Genomic DNA, 17,772 nt, shown 5'->3' with positions numbered 1-17,772 from the left:
AAGGCATGCCCATGTCGAGGGAAGTATGATCGAGGAATTGAGACATGAGATTGATGAAATTGGGAGAAGGCCTATCCATATCACTCTTTCGGGGATCTCGTCTAACCTCGCAACATTCCTCTTTCTATATGGTGAGAGAGCGACACGCAAAGTGATGAGCATAGTAGGGAGCGACCAATGATGTTAAAGGAGTTATGGGAAAAAAAAGAAGATAAGATTGATAATCGAGGGATTATAAATAGTAAAATTATATTTTATTATTTTTTAGGGGTTGTCAATAGCAAAAGGATTGCTAATTGTAAAAAGGAATTTCATATAACAAGCTTCTAATTTAAGGATAGTATCAATCATAAAATATCATGCTGGATGAGCTCAAACTAGACCACACTTAACCCCACTCACACGTAACGTATCACTCAAGATATAAATATTTAAAACATATGATATTTCCTAACTCGACAAGTATCTTCTCATGCTTGTTGCATCTATATGAGACAAGCATTTGGAACATTAGATGCACTACGAACTAGTAAAATATTTTTTTTTTTACGAATATTACATCCATCTCACACATTAGTACGATAGTAGTCAATGAACCGTAAATAAGTACACATCTTTCTTTTACGTGTCATGCATCTATCAATCTATCTTATTATACGTAAGCATCCAAGATATATGATTCACGAGAAAGACATTTTACATCACCTTATACATCTATCCAAGGCATCGACATCAAAGTGCATGATGCATCTTAACCAAGCAAATAATATGTTTTTCAAAGATGCATTCTCTCAAAATATAAACATTAAAATATACAATGAACCATGACATGATAAGATATGTCTTTACGCACACGATGCATCTACCTAGGAGGACATAGGTATCAAAGTACTTGAAATGACTATACTAGGTACAACATCTTTCTACATATGATGCAATGTGCACTAGACATAAACACAATGTTTGATAATATGAGCAAAGCATCAGCTATACCTAATGCATCCATCTCATATAAAGACATCTAAAGCAACCTTTAACCTTTCTAAATATAGATAATAGTTGTCGAGTTTCTAATTCTTTATAGTTAATTGAGCTTCAACACATAGAGCTTAATCAAATTAGATATGATATAATTTCACATCCAAATAAGTCATCTCATTTCATGGCTCGATAAAACTTCCCTAGGCGGATATGTTCTTTAATCAAGCTTCATCCTCATTTGAGCTTAACCGTCAATCTTCTAAATCTCATTTTATCCTAAAATAAACTCTTTCTAAATTTAAAAAATTAAATTAGATTCGATAAACTTATCATCTCAAGTTGATGATCAAAATCGACACTACTAAATTAATTTAAACTAGGCTGAAAGAAAGTATATCAAAAGTACTTATCCTTTATCCTTTATGAAAAAAAATCCAATTAAAAGTTTAAAATAGTAAAAAAAAAAAGTCAAAGATTAATCCCCTAGTCAAATGATCACCCTATCATCATTGAGTAAAAGCAACAAGTCAAACGAAATAATGACAACAGCAGTAATAGTTGTGCAATCTTTGTGACGATAGCTAATCATAGTCGTCCCGCCTATTGTTCGTGCGCTTGAAATCCAACGGATGATATGGATCCATCATGCTTTAAGATATGCGCAGGAATTAGCACAAGCACCGACGGCCTGCAGGACTCCTGTCCCCTGTCTCGGGCTTGTTAGAAGTTTGACGTCGTTTCATGCTGGCGGAAGCCAACCGGATTCTGAATCCGGATCCGAAAAAGTCTAGGCCCACTTGCCCTGGGAAGCCATCTCAGGTCGGGTCGGGTCCGGATGTGCGTCGGCCCTCGGTATAAGAAAAATAACGATGCTATTCGGATCCGAGTCGGGTTGGGGCAAAGAAAACAGACGCCAAGGAACCTCACTCGCCCTCGCAAGTCATTCGGATTCAGGTCCGAATACGGATTCGGATTGAGATTGGGGTTAAAGGAACAGCTCTGCTTGTCCCTGACTCCGCCCTTCCTCCCTCGGTTTCCTCTGTAGCCCTTCTGTTCCCTTGCCACCGCCGACGATCCCGACGCGGTTGAGTCCTTCGAATAACAGTACGACCTCCGGGACTCGGCCGACACCTCCTCTCACAGCCTCTTATTCGATTCCTAATCTCCTGTTTCCTTCTGACGGCAATGCCCACCTAGTCCAGAAGAAAAGAAGAATAGGGCGAAGAAGAGCAGGAGATAGAGGTGGAGGAGATGGGGCGTTCTGAGCCATGCGTTCTATTTGCCCAATCGTTCGTTCATTCTCAACTTGATGAATATGTTGATGAGGTCAGTGTCTCTCTTTTCTGTTTTCCCTTTTGCCATCTCTCTAGATTTTGGGTTTTTGTCGATTTCGGTTTCAACTTTATGAGTATACTGAACGTTGTTCGAAGTGACGCTTTTGTCCAATATCTAATTAATCTCAAAGCTTTCAACCTTTTTGAGGCTCTAATTGCTTTATGTTACTCTTTTGTGTATTTGTATTTCCAATCCTTAGGAAGGTCTTTGCTGCATTCAAATAAGGCTAAAATGTGACTGTTTTTTTTTATAAATATTTCTGAATCATCGGGGAAGGTGTTTATCGTACAAAAAATGGATAAATAGTTGAAACAATTCATGACTTCGGAAGATGTTTGATTAAATTCTCGTTGTTATAATTTAGACTTTTGGTGTAAACCTAACATTGAAAAGATTTTTCCAGCACTACTTGAGACACGTTGGGATATTTGCATGTACTTTGAGAAACACGTATGCATTCCTTTATACAGTAGATTTTCGTTATCTAAATACCTAAAACATTGTTGCTTTTCATTCTCTTGGAAATTTTGACTTACTGAATATCAGGTTTCATGACATGTTAAATTGTCTTTATGCAGGTCCTCTTTGCAGAACCTGTTATCATTACTGCTTGTGAGTTTCTCGAGCAGAATGCATCTCCATCTGCACCAAATGTACCACTACTTGGGTAAAAATTTGCTAGTTCTGTTGACGTATATTTTGCTGCATGCATAAAGAAAATTATTTTGATTCATCTGATCTCATTCAAAAATATCGGCGATGGCTTGTGGTCAGCTGGTGATGCAAAGGACAGTAATTGAAGACCTTAAATATTATAAAAAGGAACTGAATCGGGTTGACAGAGTGAATAATCCCTGGTTTGCTTGTTGATTCAAGCCCTGGACCAGTAAATACTGTCCAATACATGCTAATCAAATTTTCTTGAAATCATGACCATGCCAGCCTTGTGGTATCACCCTGGTTTTGCAAACAGCAACCTCCCTAATGGAGGACCATTACTTTTAAAAATGTGATCGGTCTAGCATATATAGATTTTTAGTATCTTATCTTTATTACTTGTCATATGCAATAAGCTGTATAGCTCTGTTGAGATGTTGATTTATTGTGAATGCCTCATCTAGGTTTAGCATATTTTGAAGTGGTTCAATAATCAAGGCAGTGACAGAGTTGGTTTAGTGCGATTAAAGAAGCATGGATGGGAACTTGATCAATGTTCGAAAAAGTTGCTTTGCTATGCAGGAACTTAAAGTATTTTTATAGTGCATGTGTGGTATATGGGTGCATATGTAGGTTCATGTGCAATAGATAATAAAATATTTTAGTGTCATATCAAGTATAAGTAATCTCAGTAAGTGATAGTGATAGTTATAAGATACATGCAAGGTGTCTCTGATGAATACTGTATTGAGTTGATCATGTTGAAGTTGTATTTTAGTATGAATAATGTTCCCGGAGAGGAAACAAAAACCACAACTGATGCAATAGTGGGTAAATTGGTTGCTTAGTCTGGTGCTTCATTTGTTGGATTTTGTTTGGTACTCTAGCATCATGTTTTTTGTGTATGCATGTATGTTTGGTGGCCACAAATTATAGTATCTCTCATTTGACCTCCCATACTTAAGGATTACATTTCATGAAAGTGTGATTCTGGGATTTCCACCTAGTGACCATTTCTCTTGTTCTATTACTTAAGGATTTGTTTCTCACCCCAGCTTTGGATTTTAAGCTGTGTTTCATACGTAGCTAGTTCTAGACTGAACCAGCTTAGTCTCAATATTTGTGGAGGTAAGATTGTCTTTTAATATATGGTCACGGTTACTCGTGTTTATTGGTTAGTTTTTTCTCTTCTCATGTTCTCTTTTGTTCTCTTTGCTTGTGCAGCAAGCTCGCTCATTTGCTCATTTCAAGTTTGTATTGGTTAAATTTATTTTATTAGCTAGGAAGATTTACTAATGGAACTTGATGTATGACAACACACTAATGTAGCATGTCTAATGGGGTGAGTTAGAAGCCATAGGTTCTCTCTTGTTTTTAGATCAAGCATATTATGCTACAGTGTCTAATGTTGTCTTTTCCTTAAATAAAGTGGCAGCTGGTAGAATCAAGAATTGAAATATCGTACCGTACCGGTGTTTCGAGCTTGGCTCGGTATGTTACGGTGCCATGTACCGAGTGGTACGCTAGGGTGTACCGAGTGATATACCTAATTTAGGTGTAAAATCTTCTGAATTAATCAATAGTATCTAATTAGATACTTAATTTAGGTACACCTAATTTAGGTGTACCGAGTGGTACACCTATTAGATACTTAATAGTATCTAATTTCGAATTAATCATAACATTAAATATCTTAATTACTCTTTAATTAAAGAAAGAGAATACATATCTTTTGATTAGAAAGTTCTTCCTCTTAATCTTCCGAAATTAGCTTTGATTCAATTCACAAATCGTTGTTTTGTAGAGTTTAGGAGAGCACAAATGTGAGAAAAAAAAGAGTTTGAGATAATTTAAGAGAGTATGAGAATGAAATGGAGTGAAATAGGGGAGAAAAAGGGTTTAAAAACATATGAGAAAGGGCTCCAACGGTCAATTTGATCGTTGGAGCATTGTTACCAAGTTGTAGCGGTCGATTTCGATCGTTTTCGAGTTGTAACGGTCGAAATTTCGACCATTCCCGAGCTGTGCTAGGCGGTAACGGTCGAAATTTCGACCGTTACCGCCCGATATAACCCCGTATCATCCTATACAGGGCGCTTTTAAGTGTTTCGCCCGGTAACGGGCGGTCCGCGTACCGGTAACCTGTCGGACCGGTATGTACTGCCCATACCGGGCGGTATCATTCGAAACTGTATACCCTCGGTAGAATGTTGATCATTCCTAGATATTTGGTTTCTGATGTTCCATATTATTGTTAATTGTTGAGTGCCCATGCGCTAATCTTGTGAAGTGAAACAGTGCAGTAACACCATAATGTTTTGTGGTTATGACTTACGAGTAGTCAAAAGCACATCTTTTGATATTAATATTTTCCCAATAAAGTAAATTTTGAAGGTCCATAATATTGAAATCTTATGGAAAATTCTCTTGCAGGGCTACCTCACCTCCTTCTTTTGCTTTAGAGATTTTTGTTCACAGTGAAGGAGAGTCAAGATTTAGGCGTCTTTGCCAGCCTTTCCTTTATTCACACTCTTCATCCAATGTTTTAGAAGTTGAGGTAACTGACTATCTTCTCCTCTATACCTTAGTTTGACCCAACAATCTGTCTCAATGTTGATGCAATATGGTTGTTTTTATTGTTAAATAGTATTGAACCAATATAGTTAGCATAAGTAGTTGTTTATCATCATTTTGTATTTTTCATAATCTATTTGATTATATAATTACCTTGCCTCTTGATAAAAAAAAATGTTTACTTGTTTAATTTTAACCTCTAATCTTTTTTGGTGATCCATAATTTTATTGGATGGCTGCTGGTCTTCCTGTATTATTTTACTATAAAGGAAATTGTGTCTAACAAGTTATCATCTCATGTTCAGAGTTACAAAATTGACCATTCCTTAAGCTATATCACATTTAAAGCCACACTGAATCTTGTTGTTTTTTAGTAACTTCTAGATAAGGGATGATGATCTATATGCATGGTTGGTGACAAAAAAAATCTGATCATAAGGTCCTACTATACTTAGTTAAGGAAGTCCATAAGACTCTGCTGCACTACTTGACTAGATGCTAATTCTATCTTCTTTGGAGATTAATTAGGACTCAATGGGAAAAAAATAAAGATAATGGATGAAATCTCATAGTTTTCATCCAGGCTATATGGAAGGTTTGCAATTTCGATCTGTACTGATGGTACGGTATGTACCGAGGCATACTGACGGTGGTACACTAGCCGTATCGACGATATGCTAAAAAAAATAAAAAATAGGTCCAAAATTACCTAAAAATAGAAAAAAATTAAATTAGGTTTTTAAGTCAGAAATAAATATAAATTTAGTATAATTTTAGCGAAAAATAATCTAAATTAGGAAAGAATAGTGACATCTTTTTCGAGCTTTAATGAGTAGCTTTGTGGTGTTAACTGAATCGTCCTTCCATTAGTATTGAATTATTTGCAAAGAAATGATTTGAATTGTTAGATATGAGTGAAAATGAGTTTGCGGGAGTTGAAGAGATTGAGAGAGTAATATGAGTTGAAAGAGGGGGGAGGAAAGAGTTTAAAAACCCTTCCCTATGGTTCAAACGGTCAATTTGACCGTTTGAAATAGGGCAATCTTAGCCCTTGATTGGTAATGGTCGGATTTCGATCGTTACTGCCCGGTACAGACCCCATATTGCCTGATACGGGATTAGGTTATGGTACTGCCCGGTAGAGGGTGGTCCGCGTACCGGTCCCCTATCGGATTGGTACGTACTGCCCATATCGAGTGGTATGGATTGATACTATAAACCTTGGCTATATGTACCCATTCAAGCAAAGATTGTGACGAAGACCACTTGTATATGGTGAACAACACTGTAAACTAGGCAGCAAACTGTGGTTCAGCTTGATTCAAACAAATATTATACATAACATGGTGATACAAGCTAATCTATTGCCAATTCGATATGACTGATTAGGCTGGGCTGATTTTAAGTCAGTTGTGAATCAACTAAAATTTCGAAACCAGCCACAGCTTGGTTTTAAGTTATTGAGTGGATAAAGGCTTGTAGCTAAGTTGAAATAAGGGCTAATGATTATTGGAGCCTTTGCAAAGTGAGTCTGTTATGATGTAAACAACCCACTCAGTTGTTATTCAGTTTATGCTCTAGTCATGACTGAATTAACCACTCACAGCAATCTGATAATTATTAAATTTAAGAATAAGGAATTGAATTTAAGAATAATTCAACCATGGAATCAAGTATTGATTGCTGCCAGGTATTAGTTGTATTTGACTGGTACTGGTATGATAAATAAGTAATATTATTAAATTTAAGAATAATTCAACCATGGAATTACGCATTGATTTCTGTCAGGTATTAGTTCCATTTGGATTGTATTGATATGGTTAAGGAAATTTGTTGGTTATAATTTGATAGGATAAGAAGGATAAAGAAATGCAAAAAGGGCATTCCAAGGGGTCATCATCTGTCAATGACTTTGGAGATCAGTGATGCTTAATGGGGATGTTAGCTTCCCCTGCTGTGTCAGACCTAGCTACTTGGGTAACCTAGCTGGAGAGGTGGGAAGATGTTGCAGAACATAGGAGAGAAGATGGCTCAATCTCAGGGCTTCTTGTTTTTGTTTTGGAATCATTCTGTCTGTAATGAATCAATCTTTTGTTTCACTCAATTATCACTGCCAATAGGATGTCCAAGGTATCTGATGAAGAGGATAAGTTTGATATTTGTTGCTAAATCAAATCCATAATTTCCAACTTGTTTTGATTCAGACAGCTAGTGCCTAAATAATTAATCATTTGCTTTCAACTTTTGCATTTGGGCTTTATTATTCTTGTTCACCACTTGTGGATTTGCTGCTACCTAATATTGTTAGAAAGGAAGCTGGAGTGGTTAGATGCTGGAGGACTTTGGGCTTGATGCTGGACTTTGGTTCTTGGACTTGTCACCCTTGTTTCATTAGTTAGGTTGGTGGGAAGAGGCTGATTGTAGGAGAAGAACAATTTTTGGAAGAGGGATTTTTTTAATTTTCCATTTTTGGCTTTCAGTGCTTCAAATGACATGATTGCTTGCACATATTATTTTGTTGTCTGGCCAAGACCTCCTGGCCATGATAAATGAAAAGCTTCACTATAATAAATTGGCTTGTTTGTAGGCCAATGGGTTACAATATTCTGATGAAGAATTAGATCAGATCTCTTCCAGCTTTACATTGCTTCATTCTCTTACTACTAAATCTATTATTTTTAATAAGTCTAGTCTAGTTTTGGTGGCCATCTTTTTTTTCATGCACATAGAGATCTAAGATGACAAAAGAGAGGTTCGTATTGCTATGTTGTCCTTTTTCTTTTTCCTTGACGAGAGAAGTTTTTGATATTGTTGAAGACTGTTAGTTTTTGTTACAAGAATTGTATATCACGGTTTGACGTCATTTACAAATATTTTTTGGTTCTCTTAGTGGATCCCTTACTATGCGTATTGTTGATACACATGATGCAGGCTATAGTTACAAATCATTTAGTTCTTAGGGGCAGCTATCGAAGTCTTACTCTTATTGTTTATGGAAATACTACTGAAGATCTTGGACAGTTTAATATTGAATTTGATCTGGACAATTCATTGGCAAATGTTGTTTATTCTCCATCAGAAGGAAAATCAGAAGACCTTCCACCAGCATTATGTTCAAATAAGTTGATGTTTGAAGAGTCAATGACTTCTCTAAAATACATAGGGTTTCCAGTTGCTATGTTTGACATTCCTCCTGAACTGAAGCAATTTTTGTTGTTAGCTGTTAAGTTTTGCCAAGTTACTGATCTCGAGAACCAACTTTCTGAGATTGTAAGTACTGTTGTATCACCTGTTCTGTCATATGGGAGGAGTGACAGTAGCAACAACACATTTTACTGGGACCAAAACATGCTGGTTGGAGTCACTGACCACAAGAAGGATATGGAGAAAATAAATGATGTTCTTGTTCAGGCTAGAAAAGAAACCCTTGAACTTTGTAACTCCAAAAGTGTGGATAGTCAGTCAGCAGAAGCCTCAGCCGATTTTGAAAGAGCTGAAACACTTATTTCTGAACTGCTAATTGACATGTTCAATAAATGCAAAATTTTCAAGAGTACATCAGATGTTGAGTTACAGTTATTTTCTCAGGTACATCCATTTGCTTAAATGATTTCTGGATTAGACAAGTCTTTTTGATTTTGAATATCATCAACTTACACTGTTATGATGTATTTTCTTTTTGTCAGACCAAACACATGATTTTACTATTGGGCTTGACTCTTCTATTTTGCTCTTCGAGAGAGGGCTGCTTTCATTTTGTCAATAATGGTGGAATGGAGGAAATTGTTTGGTTATTAAGTCAAGAGAATTCTCCTGCTATTACATTAATGTTACTAGGCATTGTTGAATGTGCTACTCGACATGGCATTGGATGTGAAGGATTTTTGGGCTGGTGGCCACGTGGAGATGAGAATGTTCCAGTTGGTAACAGCGATGGCTATTCTTTTTTGTTAAGCTTATTACTAGGGAAGCAACGGCATGATGTTGCTGCACTTGCAGCATATATACTACACCGTTTGCGTTTCTATGAAATTGCTACCAGATATGAGGTTAGCGTACAACTTTTTGTTGCTGACTTGTGCTATTTATACACCTTCAAAGAATTATTCCCTTTTTCTTGTGGTTTTAGGCTGCAGTGTTATCTTCCTTGGCTAATCTGTCTGATCATTCTGCGATCGCTGCTGATGGAATTGAATCACTTGTCACTGCCAGTTCTCATCTCAAGCAAATTATGGTTAGTATATGCACGAGTTGCACCTCTGTTATACCATTATATGCACTGTTGCATTGCTTGTTACTAGTGTACTGTTGCACATGCCGCAAGGAGTACAGTGAGTGAATACCTGCGGCAGTAGATGCAATTCAGGCATGCATGAGCACATATGTGCCAAACTACATGGCATGGCATTAACCTGTGTTGGATAATAAGCCTACATGGCACAACATGTCAGTTGTGTAATGTATCACTACAATTACTATGCCATTGACCAGCTATCATACACATGATGTGTTGCAACTTAAATCTATACATCATAATGTTGTAGATGGAACTCTTGTAAATTTCACATTTTTGCTGACAAGAATTCTCATCCAGAAACTGATAAATCTGTACGAGCCTGTTGAAGATCCGTCGCCCCTCACTTTTGCTCGAAGGTTATCCAATTTGGAGCAATCAGAAGGATTACTGTCGTACAAAGCAACTATCGACTGCATAACCACATCTAAGTGTACTTTTGCTAGATCGGATATTGACATGTGCTTGTTAACTCTTCTTGAGGTAATTAACTTTTATTTTTTTTCAACTTAGAGTCCATTCACAAAGGTGATGGTGATGTAGGAAATATAGAGATGAAAAAATGATGGCTAGAAGTCATGGAAGTTTGTTAACTATTCATGTTGGGAAATGTGATGTGGTTGCAGAATATTTATATAATAACTTTTGAATGCATGTTTGAATTTTAAAAAGCCAAGTTCTAACTAATTTTTTAAGCTATGTATTGTTTTGTTGTAACAGGATAGAGGATTTTTCCCCTTGTCAGCTGCTCTTTTATCATCTCCTACATTGCAGTCAGCAAATGACAAGAAGACAGTCATTTTTATGGAGATTGCAAATTCAGTTGAATATATACTTCTTAATCTCCTCTTTCATCGTTCAGGTCCTCTTTTGGTCGTCTATGTTTTGACCGTGGCAATAAACATGATGTCATCAAAATAATCATCTTTGTTTTCCAGGTCTATGTTTTTTACTCACCCATCCTGAAGCAACCGAACTTGTGATTCTTTCTCTTCAAGATGTTGAAGAAGCAACAAAAAAAGAGTGCATGACTCTCAGACAGGCAGCTGTTTTTCTGTCAAAAGGGTTTATTTGTCATCCACAGGAAGTTGCCATGATCATAGAGCTCCATCTTAAAGTGGTTAGTTTTGTACCAAAGCAAAACTGATTTAACTAGAAATTAAACTATTTATAGCACCTATAATTTATTTTACCCCAGATGCATTAGTTTAAAAGATAGCTAGTTGATGAATAAGTACATTAAGCAGGTTGCCAACTTGCCATCCTGATATCATTCTGATTAATGCATCTTTGCGTGGATCTGCACATGTATACCAATGTGATGACACACTAACCATGTTCAGCTGCAGTAATATCACTTTAATTTTAATTATTATCTAATTGGAAACTGTGTAACTTTTTTTTAATTTTGTTTGAGGTTTATTTTATTTTGAGTTTTTGTCTAAGGTGAAAAAGCACCATTCATAGGGAACATATGAAAATGAATATTTGGACGCTGTGATTCTTTTGTCATGGTGTGTGGTACTGGGACACTCATCCATGGTTACACTTCTTTATAGGGGATTGCTATTGATCGGTTGCTTAACACTGGTCCTCAGTATGATGATCTTTTGTGGATTCTTTGGGAGCTTTGTGCCATTTCCAGGTTCTACATTATTGACTTATTCTGTGGATATAAATTTTGAATTTTGTATTGAATTTAGAGCTAATATACAGGTCTGAGTCTGGTCGTCAAGCATTGTTGGTTCTAGGACATTTCCCAGAGGTACCTTACCATCATATTATTTGTCCTATCACCTTATACCTTAATTAAAAAATTGTTTTTTCCCTTTCATTTTGATAACTGTGATGTTACAGGTTATATCAGTTTTGATGGATGCACTACGTTCATACAGAGAGAAAGAGCCAATTGGTAAAAAGAATGATAGATCATGTATTGATGTTCTTTGTTGGTTGCTTCTGATGAGTTGGATACCTTACTAGTTTCAGCTCTATTTAACTCTTGTTTTTTCTCTGCACTTATTCTGTTGGTACTCTGAACTTCAGGGACTTCTCGGTTAAGTCTAGCCATCTTCCATTCAGCTGCAGAAATATTTGAAGTCATGGTCACAGATTCTGCTGCATCATCCCTCAATTCTTGGATTGGACATGCAGTGGAACTTCACAAAGCTTTACACCTAGCTTCCCCAAGGACCAATAGCAAGGATGCACCCATGAGATTGCTAGAGTGGATAGATGCTGGTGTTGTATATCACAGAAATGGGGCTATTGGTCTTCTGCGATATGCGGCAGTTTTAGCATCTGGTAGGGAGGCTCATCTTAGTTCATCAAGTGTGCTAGTATCCGACTCGATTGATGTTGAGAATGTCATTGGCGATTCGACAAACAACTCCGATGCTCAGGTTGTGGATAATCTTCTCGGGAAGCTTGTCTCGGATAAGTACTTTGATGGAGTTACTCTATGCAATAGTTCTGTGGTTCAGTTGACGACAACATTTCGTATTCTGGCGTTTATTTCAGATGATTCAGTAAGAATTTAATTTCTGCTTTGCTTTATTTTCTGCGGTAACCATGTGACATTTATTTCACGTTATCATCTTCTTGTTGATGAAGGCTGTAGCAGCTTCTCTTTTTGAAGAAGGAGCAGTGACTCTCGTATATGTGGTTCTAGTTAGTTGTAAATCCATGCTTGAGAGACTGTCAAATAGTTATGGTGAGGTCTTTTATCTTTTGCTTTAACCATAAGTTGGATTTATGCTTATAAGCTTATGAAGTGTCTTTATTGACTTGTTAACAGTGTGCTTATCTCTCTTGGTATATTTTACATGTATTTTTGAAGAACATCCAACTATTTGACTCAACTTGTCATGGACATCATTTTTAGTCCTGTGTGATAAATGGCTATAGCATTGACCTTCAAACCAACTACTAATGAATTTGTTTAAGGAAAAGATCGTGATGTAAGACAATTGTACTCTTTTTGACTTAAATTGAGAAAAACTATCAATATTGTTTTGGTGAGGAAAATTATGTATGTAACTTGCAAAGCAATCCTTCACTAGCTTGTATCTTTGGTTTTTTACTTGCTAGGAGATTTCTGTCTTTAGCTTAATTCATCTTAATCTCTTAGTTTATATTTTAAGCTTCGGCATTTCTGATTGTAAAGCAAGTGTCCCTTCTGTTACGTTTCCCTGTTATGATTGATAACAAGAAGTTTGGGCTTCATCTAGGATTTGGATAAAACACTATTTCAGATTCATTTTTAATGATTAGTGCTGAAGCCCAATTCTTCAAAGCCTGTGAAGTTTGCTGGAAGAGGAATATCTTGTCACCCTGTTGCGACATTTTTTATCATATCTTAGTTGAGGTTTGATGTAGTACATAGTTGCTGATTATTGCCTATTTAAGGTATAGTTAGTTACATTTTGTTACTTGTAGCACTAATTTATTTTCTATATATTTTAGTTTTCCAGAATTTTTATTTATTGTCATACTTGCTTTTATATGATTTGCTAGGGGGCCGAAGATGTTTTCTTTGGCAAATATAATCTATATTCTAATAAACTTATGAAATGAATTAGTTTATTAGAATTATATTTATTTCAATTTCAGATTATCTTGTTGATGAAGGAGCTGAATATAATTCTACAACTAATTTACTTCGCAAACGAAGTCATGAACAGAGCCTCATTGATCTGATGATTCCTTCCCTTCTCTTGCTGTTAAACCTTCTCGAGAAATTACGAGTAAGTTGTGTTTATTACTTTCCTGATGGACCTAACTACGTAATTGTGCTAAGTTCATGTCATGTATACTTCCATGACTCAACTTGTAGGAAGATCTAGGAAGCTTTCTTTCTTGAATTTGTATCCAATATAAAGTAATTGATGCTTTTCTTCACAGATTGAGTTTTCATATACTTTGGAATTTAACCATGTTGATTTTCTTTGTTGGAGGTCTTCATTGGCTGTGGTTTATGGACTTTTTTGTTTGATTATTTTTTTGAATGTTTAACTGACTTGAATTGCATACTGCAATGAATTGCACAATCCAAGTTAGTGTATTAAGTTTTTCCTCCCACGTTATTTCTTGTTCTGACGCTATGGTATACTTTAATGGAAACTGAAATTTATGACTTCTTTTCAAGTAGGCTACAAAATTGCGTCCTTCCTAATTCCTTCCAACATGTTGTCATTGGTCAATTTGTCATAAGTTTTCTCCAAATTTGAAGGTCACTTGTTCTTTTATGTAAGATAATTTTTAATACATTCATAGTCTTGCTAAATATGCAATGTTACATTTAGTGAAATTCTTATAAACATAGTAATTAATTTCCATGTGTTAGCATGGTACCAGCATGGAGATCTGTGTTGTCCCTTATTATTTTGGCACATCTTTTTCTCTACAATTGTGCTGGCAAACTGAAATCCTTAATGAGGAGCATTTATCAACATAACAAGTTGGACCACCATTTGCCATCTTAATATGGGGTGTCGTACGACATATGGGCATGCTAGTGTTCTTTGAACACTTGGAATTTTTATCTTTTGTTGGTATTCTTAAGTTTTTCATAGCTTTGTTTTTGGGTTTTTGAGTGCTAGTTAACACATTCATCTGTTCAACTTATAATTAGTAATACCAAGGTCTGTCGTACCGAAGTGTACCGTCTGTGCCGGGCGGTACGTACCAGTCCGACAAGTTATCGGTATGTGAATCGTCGGTACCGCTACAGTGCTACAATATGAAAAATAAAAAAATATTCGGTACACCAGGGCGTACTGCTCGGTATGCCCTGATGTACCATCCGGTACACCGGTACCGTACCGTATCGAGCCCAGGTCGAAACGTCGGTACGGTATGGTACAGTGAACCTTGAGTAATACAATAACAACAACAACAAGACCATGTCCCAACTATTTAAGGCCAACTACATGGATCTTTTGTTGCCATTGAGATGTGTAAAAAATCACATGCTTAGTGAAGTTCAAAGTACTAAAATCTTTATTTATAGTTTCTATTAAAGTATTTTTAAGTCTTCTTCTATCTCATCGTACCATTAATATGGATCATTTCACCTCTTTTGACTATCGCATCCAGAGGTCTCCTGAGCATATATTCATGCTATCTTAAACAATTTTCTCTTATTTTATCCTCTATCGAAACCGAGATTTGCAATACCGAATGATAACGCTCGTACCAGGCGGTATGTATCGGTCCATCAGCAGACCGGTACACGGACCGCCCGCTACCGAGCAGTAGCGTCGATTGAGGCCGTTATCGTCGACGGTGACCGAGGGAGAAGAAAGAGGGAGTCGATGGTAACCGAGGGAGAAGAAAGAGGGAGAAGGTTAAAGAAGAGGCAGAAGGGGAAGAAAGAAACAAGAAAAAAAAAAAGAGAACATGAGATCGGCGCCGCTCACCTCGTCTGCGGCGACTTCTCATCTGCATGCTGAGAGAAGAGTATCGGTGTCGCGGGGCGAAGAGAGGCGATGCCTTAGTGATTTTTTTTTTTTTTGCGACGTCGCCCGAGAAGAGATGCAACATCGCCCGAGGTGATGTTGCAATTTTTTTTTCTACGACGTCGCAAATATTTTCTTTTTTTTTTCTGTGACGTCACAATTTTTTTTTTCTGCGACATCGCAAATTTATTTTTTTCTGTGATGTTGCCCGAAAAGAGAGGTGATGTCGCCCTGCGTGGGGAGAAGAGAGGTATACCGAGCGATTTACCTCTTATATATATATATATATATATATATATATATATATATATATATATATATATATATATATATATATATATATATATATATATATATATATATATATATATATATATACCGAGCGGTATAGCAAATTATATCGCTTGGTATATAGTATATAACTATATATAGTACCGTACCGAGCATTTTTCGAAATTCTGGTACGACATGAAATTTCAATCCTTGTTCACGAATAATAATATTTCTTTTTCTATCTTTCCTAGTAACTCCTCACATCCATTTCAACATTCTCATCTCAGTAATACAAACTTTTTATATATGTTGTTTCTTAACTGTCCAATATTCAGATCTATAAAGCATTGTTAGTTTTACGATGGTCTTATAAAATTTTCTTCTTAATCTTAAAATTATCCAATGATCACATAAGATTCTTAATGTCTCTCGTCATTTTAATTTTTAACCATCCTGTTTTTACTCTACGAATAATATTTTCATTGATCTCTCCATCTTATTGAATAATTGATCCAAGATACTTAATAATGTTGTATCAATATCTTAAATTTTTATTTAGTATTGATGATATTAATAGAATCTATATTGAGTTTTTTTAGCATCATACTATCCTTACCTCCTTACTACTGTTCTTTTTGTGATTTATTGATCTTTTGAATGTCTTGGATATTAACATTTCTTTCTAAAATTGTAACTTGCTAACAAAGATTTAAATATTGATTTGATACCAATTTTGATACTCTACTGACTGGTATGGTTATAGTGTACAAGGTGGTATACTGATCCATATTGTCTGGTATCACCTGAAAACATAATTTCAAACAGTACCAGGCTATATGGTTCAATACTGGTCCTTGGTTGGATCGGCATATATTGGTCAATATGGTGTGTACTTACTAGTGTCTGAATCCATGCTTGCTAATGTCGCCTCAACTAAATCCCTTCTTAGATGTAAGATGATAGAGTGGTGTGTTACTCATAGGTTATACATGAGAATTTCCATTGTGGATTTTGTGCTCTTGCTGGCCATAGGCTGTGTCAAGTCATTCTCATATCACATGCCCCCACTATTAGTTGATTTTACACGTGAACCAATATTATGTCAGGGCTTGGCAAGTTAAGGCATTGGCTATACATGTAACTGTAGGTTGCAGGAGATTGCTAGCAGTCCATTCTTTTCATGCGGGCTTGACCAGGCATGCATCAATTGGCACAGGCATTTTATTAGACACACTTTTATATCATGAATGTCTCATCTGGTCTACTTTGTGCAAATTTATTATGAGGATGCACTAATTACAGATAGCTGGTCTGTCTTGGTGCTTCCAGATCATTTGAATTTCTCAAGTATGAAGTTTGTTGGACAAATCATATTTTATTACTAGTTGATGCCTCTTGGATGTTACTTACATGCTTATGGGAAAACCACATAGACCCTTCTAGCTTTCTTGTCATGGGAGCTTTATACTGTCTTATGACATCATCTCTCTTGAATTTCAATATGAAGTTGGATGATTAAATCCAAAACTTTGATAAGCCTGGAAGTTACTTTAATTATAATTTGTGATTTGTGTTTTATTGTTCATTTCAAGCTTTGGAATACATTAATGAACTCAGCATCAGATTTTTTTTCCCATTGTGAACTCATATTGGTTCAGTTATGCTGCTTGAAACAGGAGATGTTTTCCTAATAATTATTATAATGCTCTTGGATTTGATTTTAATTCTTTTGTTTCATTTATTTCTAAACAAAATATCTATTTGTTTGTAGGATGCTAAGGAGCAGTATCGCAACAAAAAGTTACTGAATGCCCTTTTGCAGTTGCATCGAGAAATAAGGTAAACATTGTGTCTTATTGTTTTTTCCATTGCAACTTGTGGCATTCTAAACCTTAACATTACTTTTACAGCCTGAAACTAGCAGCAAGTGCCGCAGATTTGTCCTTTCCGTATCCTAGCTCGACCCTTGGTTTTGGCGCTGTTTGTCATCTCCTTACGTCAGCACTTGCATGCTGGCCAATCTTTGATTGGACACCTGGTCTGTTTCAATGTGTACTTGAAAGTGTTCGGGCAACGTCTTCACTAGCTTTGGGTCCAAAGGATGCCTGCAGTATCTTTTGCCTTTTGGTCTGCTTCTTTATATGACTCATATTTTTAGATTTTTTTTTCCTTTGTACCTGTTTGACCTAACAATGAATT

The 17,772-nt window shown here is 36.2% G+C and overlaps 1 protein-coding gene across 1 annotated transcript in view; it reads left to right on the top strand.

The window, feature by feature from the left end:
- Positions 1–1,999: 1,999 nt before the first annotated feature.
- LOC135607917 (protein virilizer homolog) overlaps positions 2,000–17,772 on the top strand; it is a 28,683-nt gene continuing 12,910 nt past the window's right edge. The window contains exons 1-17 of the mRNA XM_065100142.1: positions 2,000–2,307; positions 2,895–2,983; positions 5,407–5,530; positions 8,479–9,135; positions 9,234–9,596; positions 9,677–9,781; positions 10,142–10,324; positions 10,562–10,703; positions 10,780–10,961; positions 11,401–11,486; positions 11,558–11,606; positions 11,699–11,753; positions 11,888–12,369; positions 12,455–12,554; positions 13,454–13,587; positions 17,345–17,412; positions 17,484–17,700. Of these exons, the coding sequence (XP_064956214.1) occupies positions 2,233–2,307; positions 2,895–2,983; positions 5,407–5,530; positions 8,479–9,135; positions 9,234–9,596; positions 9,677–9,781; positions 10,142–10,324; positions 10,562–10,703; positions 10,780–10,961; positions 11,401–11,486; positions 11,558–11,606; positions 11,699–11,753; positions 11,888–12,369; positions 12,455–12,554; positions 13,454–13,587; positions 17,345–17,412; positions 17,484–17,700 (3,111 nt within the window). The 5' untranslated portion in view covers positions 2,000–2,232. The remainder of the gene's footprint in view (positions 2,308–2,894; positions 2,984–5,406; positions 5,531–8,478; positions 9,136–9,233; positions 9,597–9,676; positions 9,782–10,141; positions 10,325–10,561; positions 10,704–10,779; positions 10,962–11,400; positions 11,487–11,557; positions 11,607–11,698; positions 11,754–11,887; positions 12,370–12,454; positions 12,555–13,453; positions 13,588–17,344; positions 17,413–17,483; positions 17,701–17,772) is intronic.

This window comes from Musa acuminata, chromosome BXJ2-3 (genome assembly GCF_036884655.1).
Source record: "Musa acuminata AAA Group cultivar baxijiao chromosome BXJ2-3, Cavendish_Baxijiao_AAA, whole genome shotgun sequence".
Lineage (NCBI taxonomy): Eukaryota > Viridiplantae > Streptophyta > Magnoliopsida > Zingiberales > Musaceae > Musa > Musa acuminata.
The sequence above is the reverse complement of the archived record's forward strand: the minus strand, read 5'-3'. Positions and strand labels throughout refer to the sequence as shown.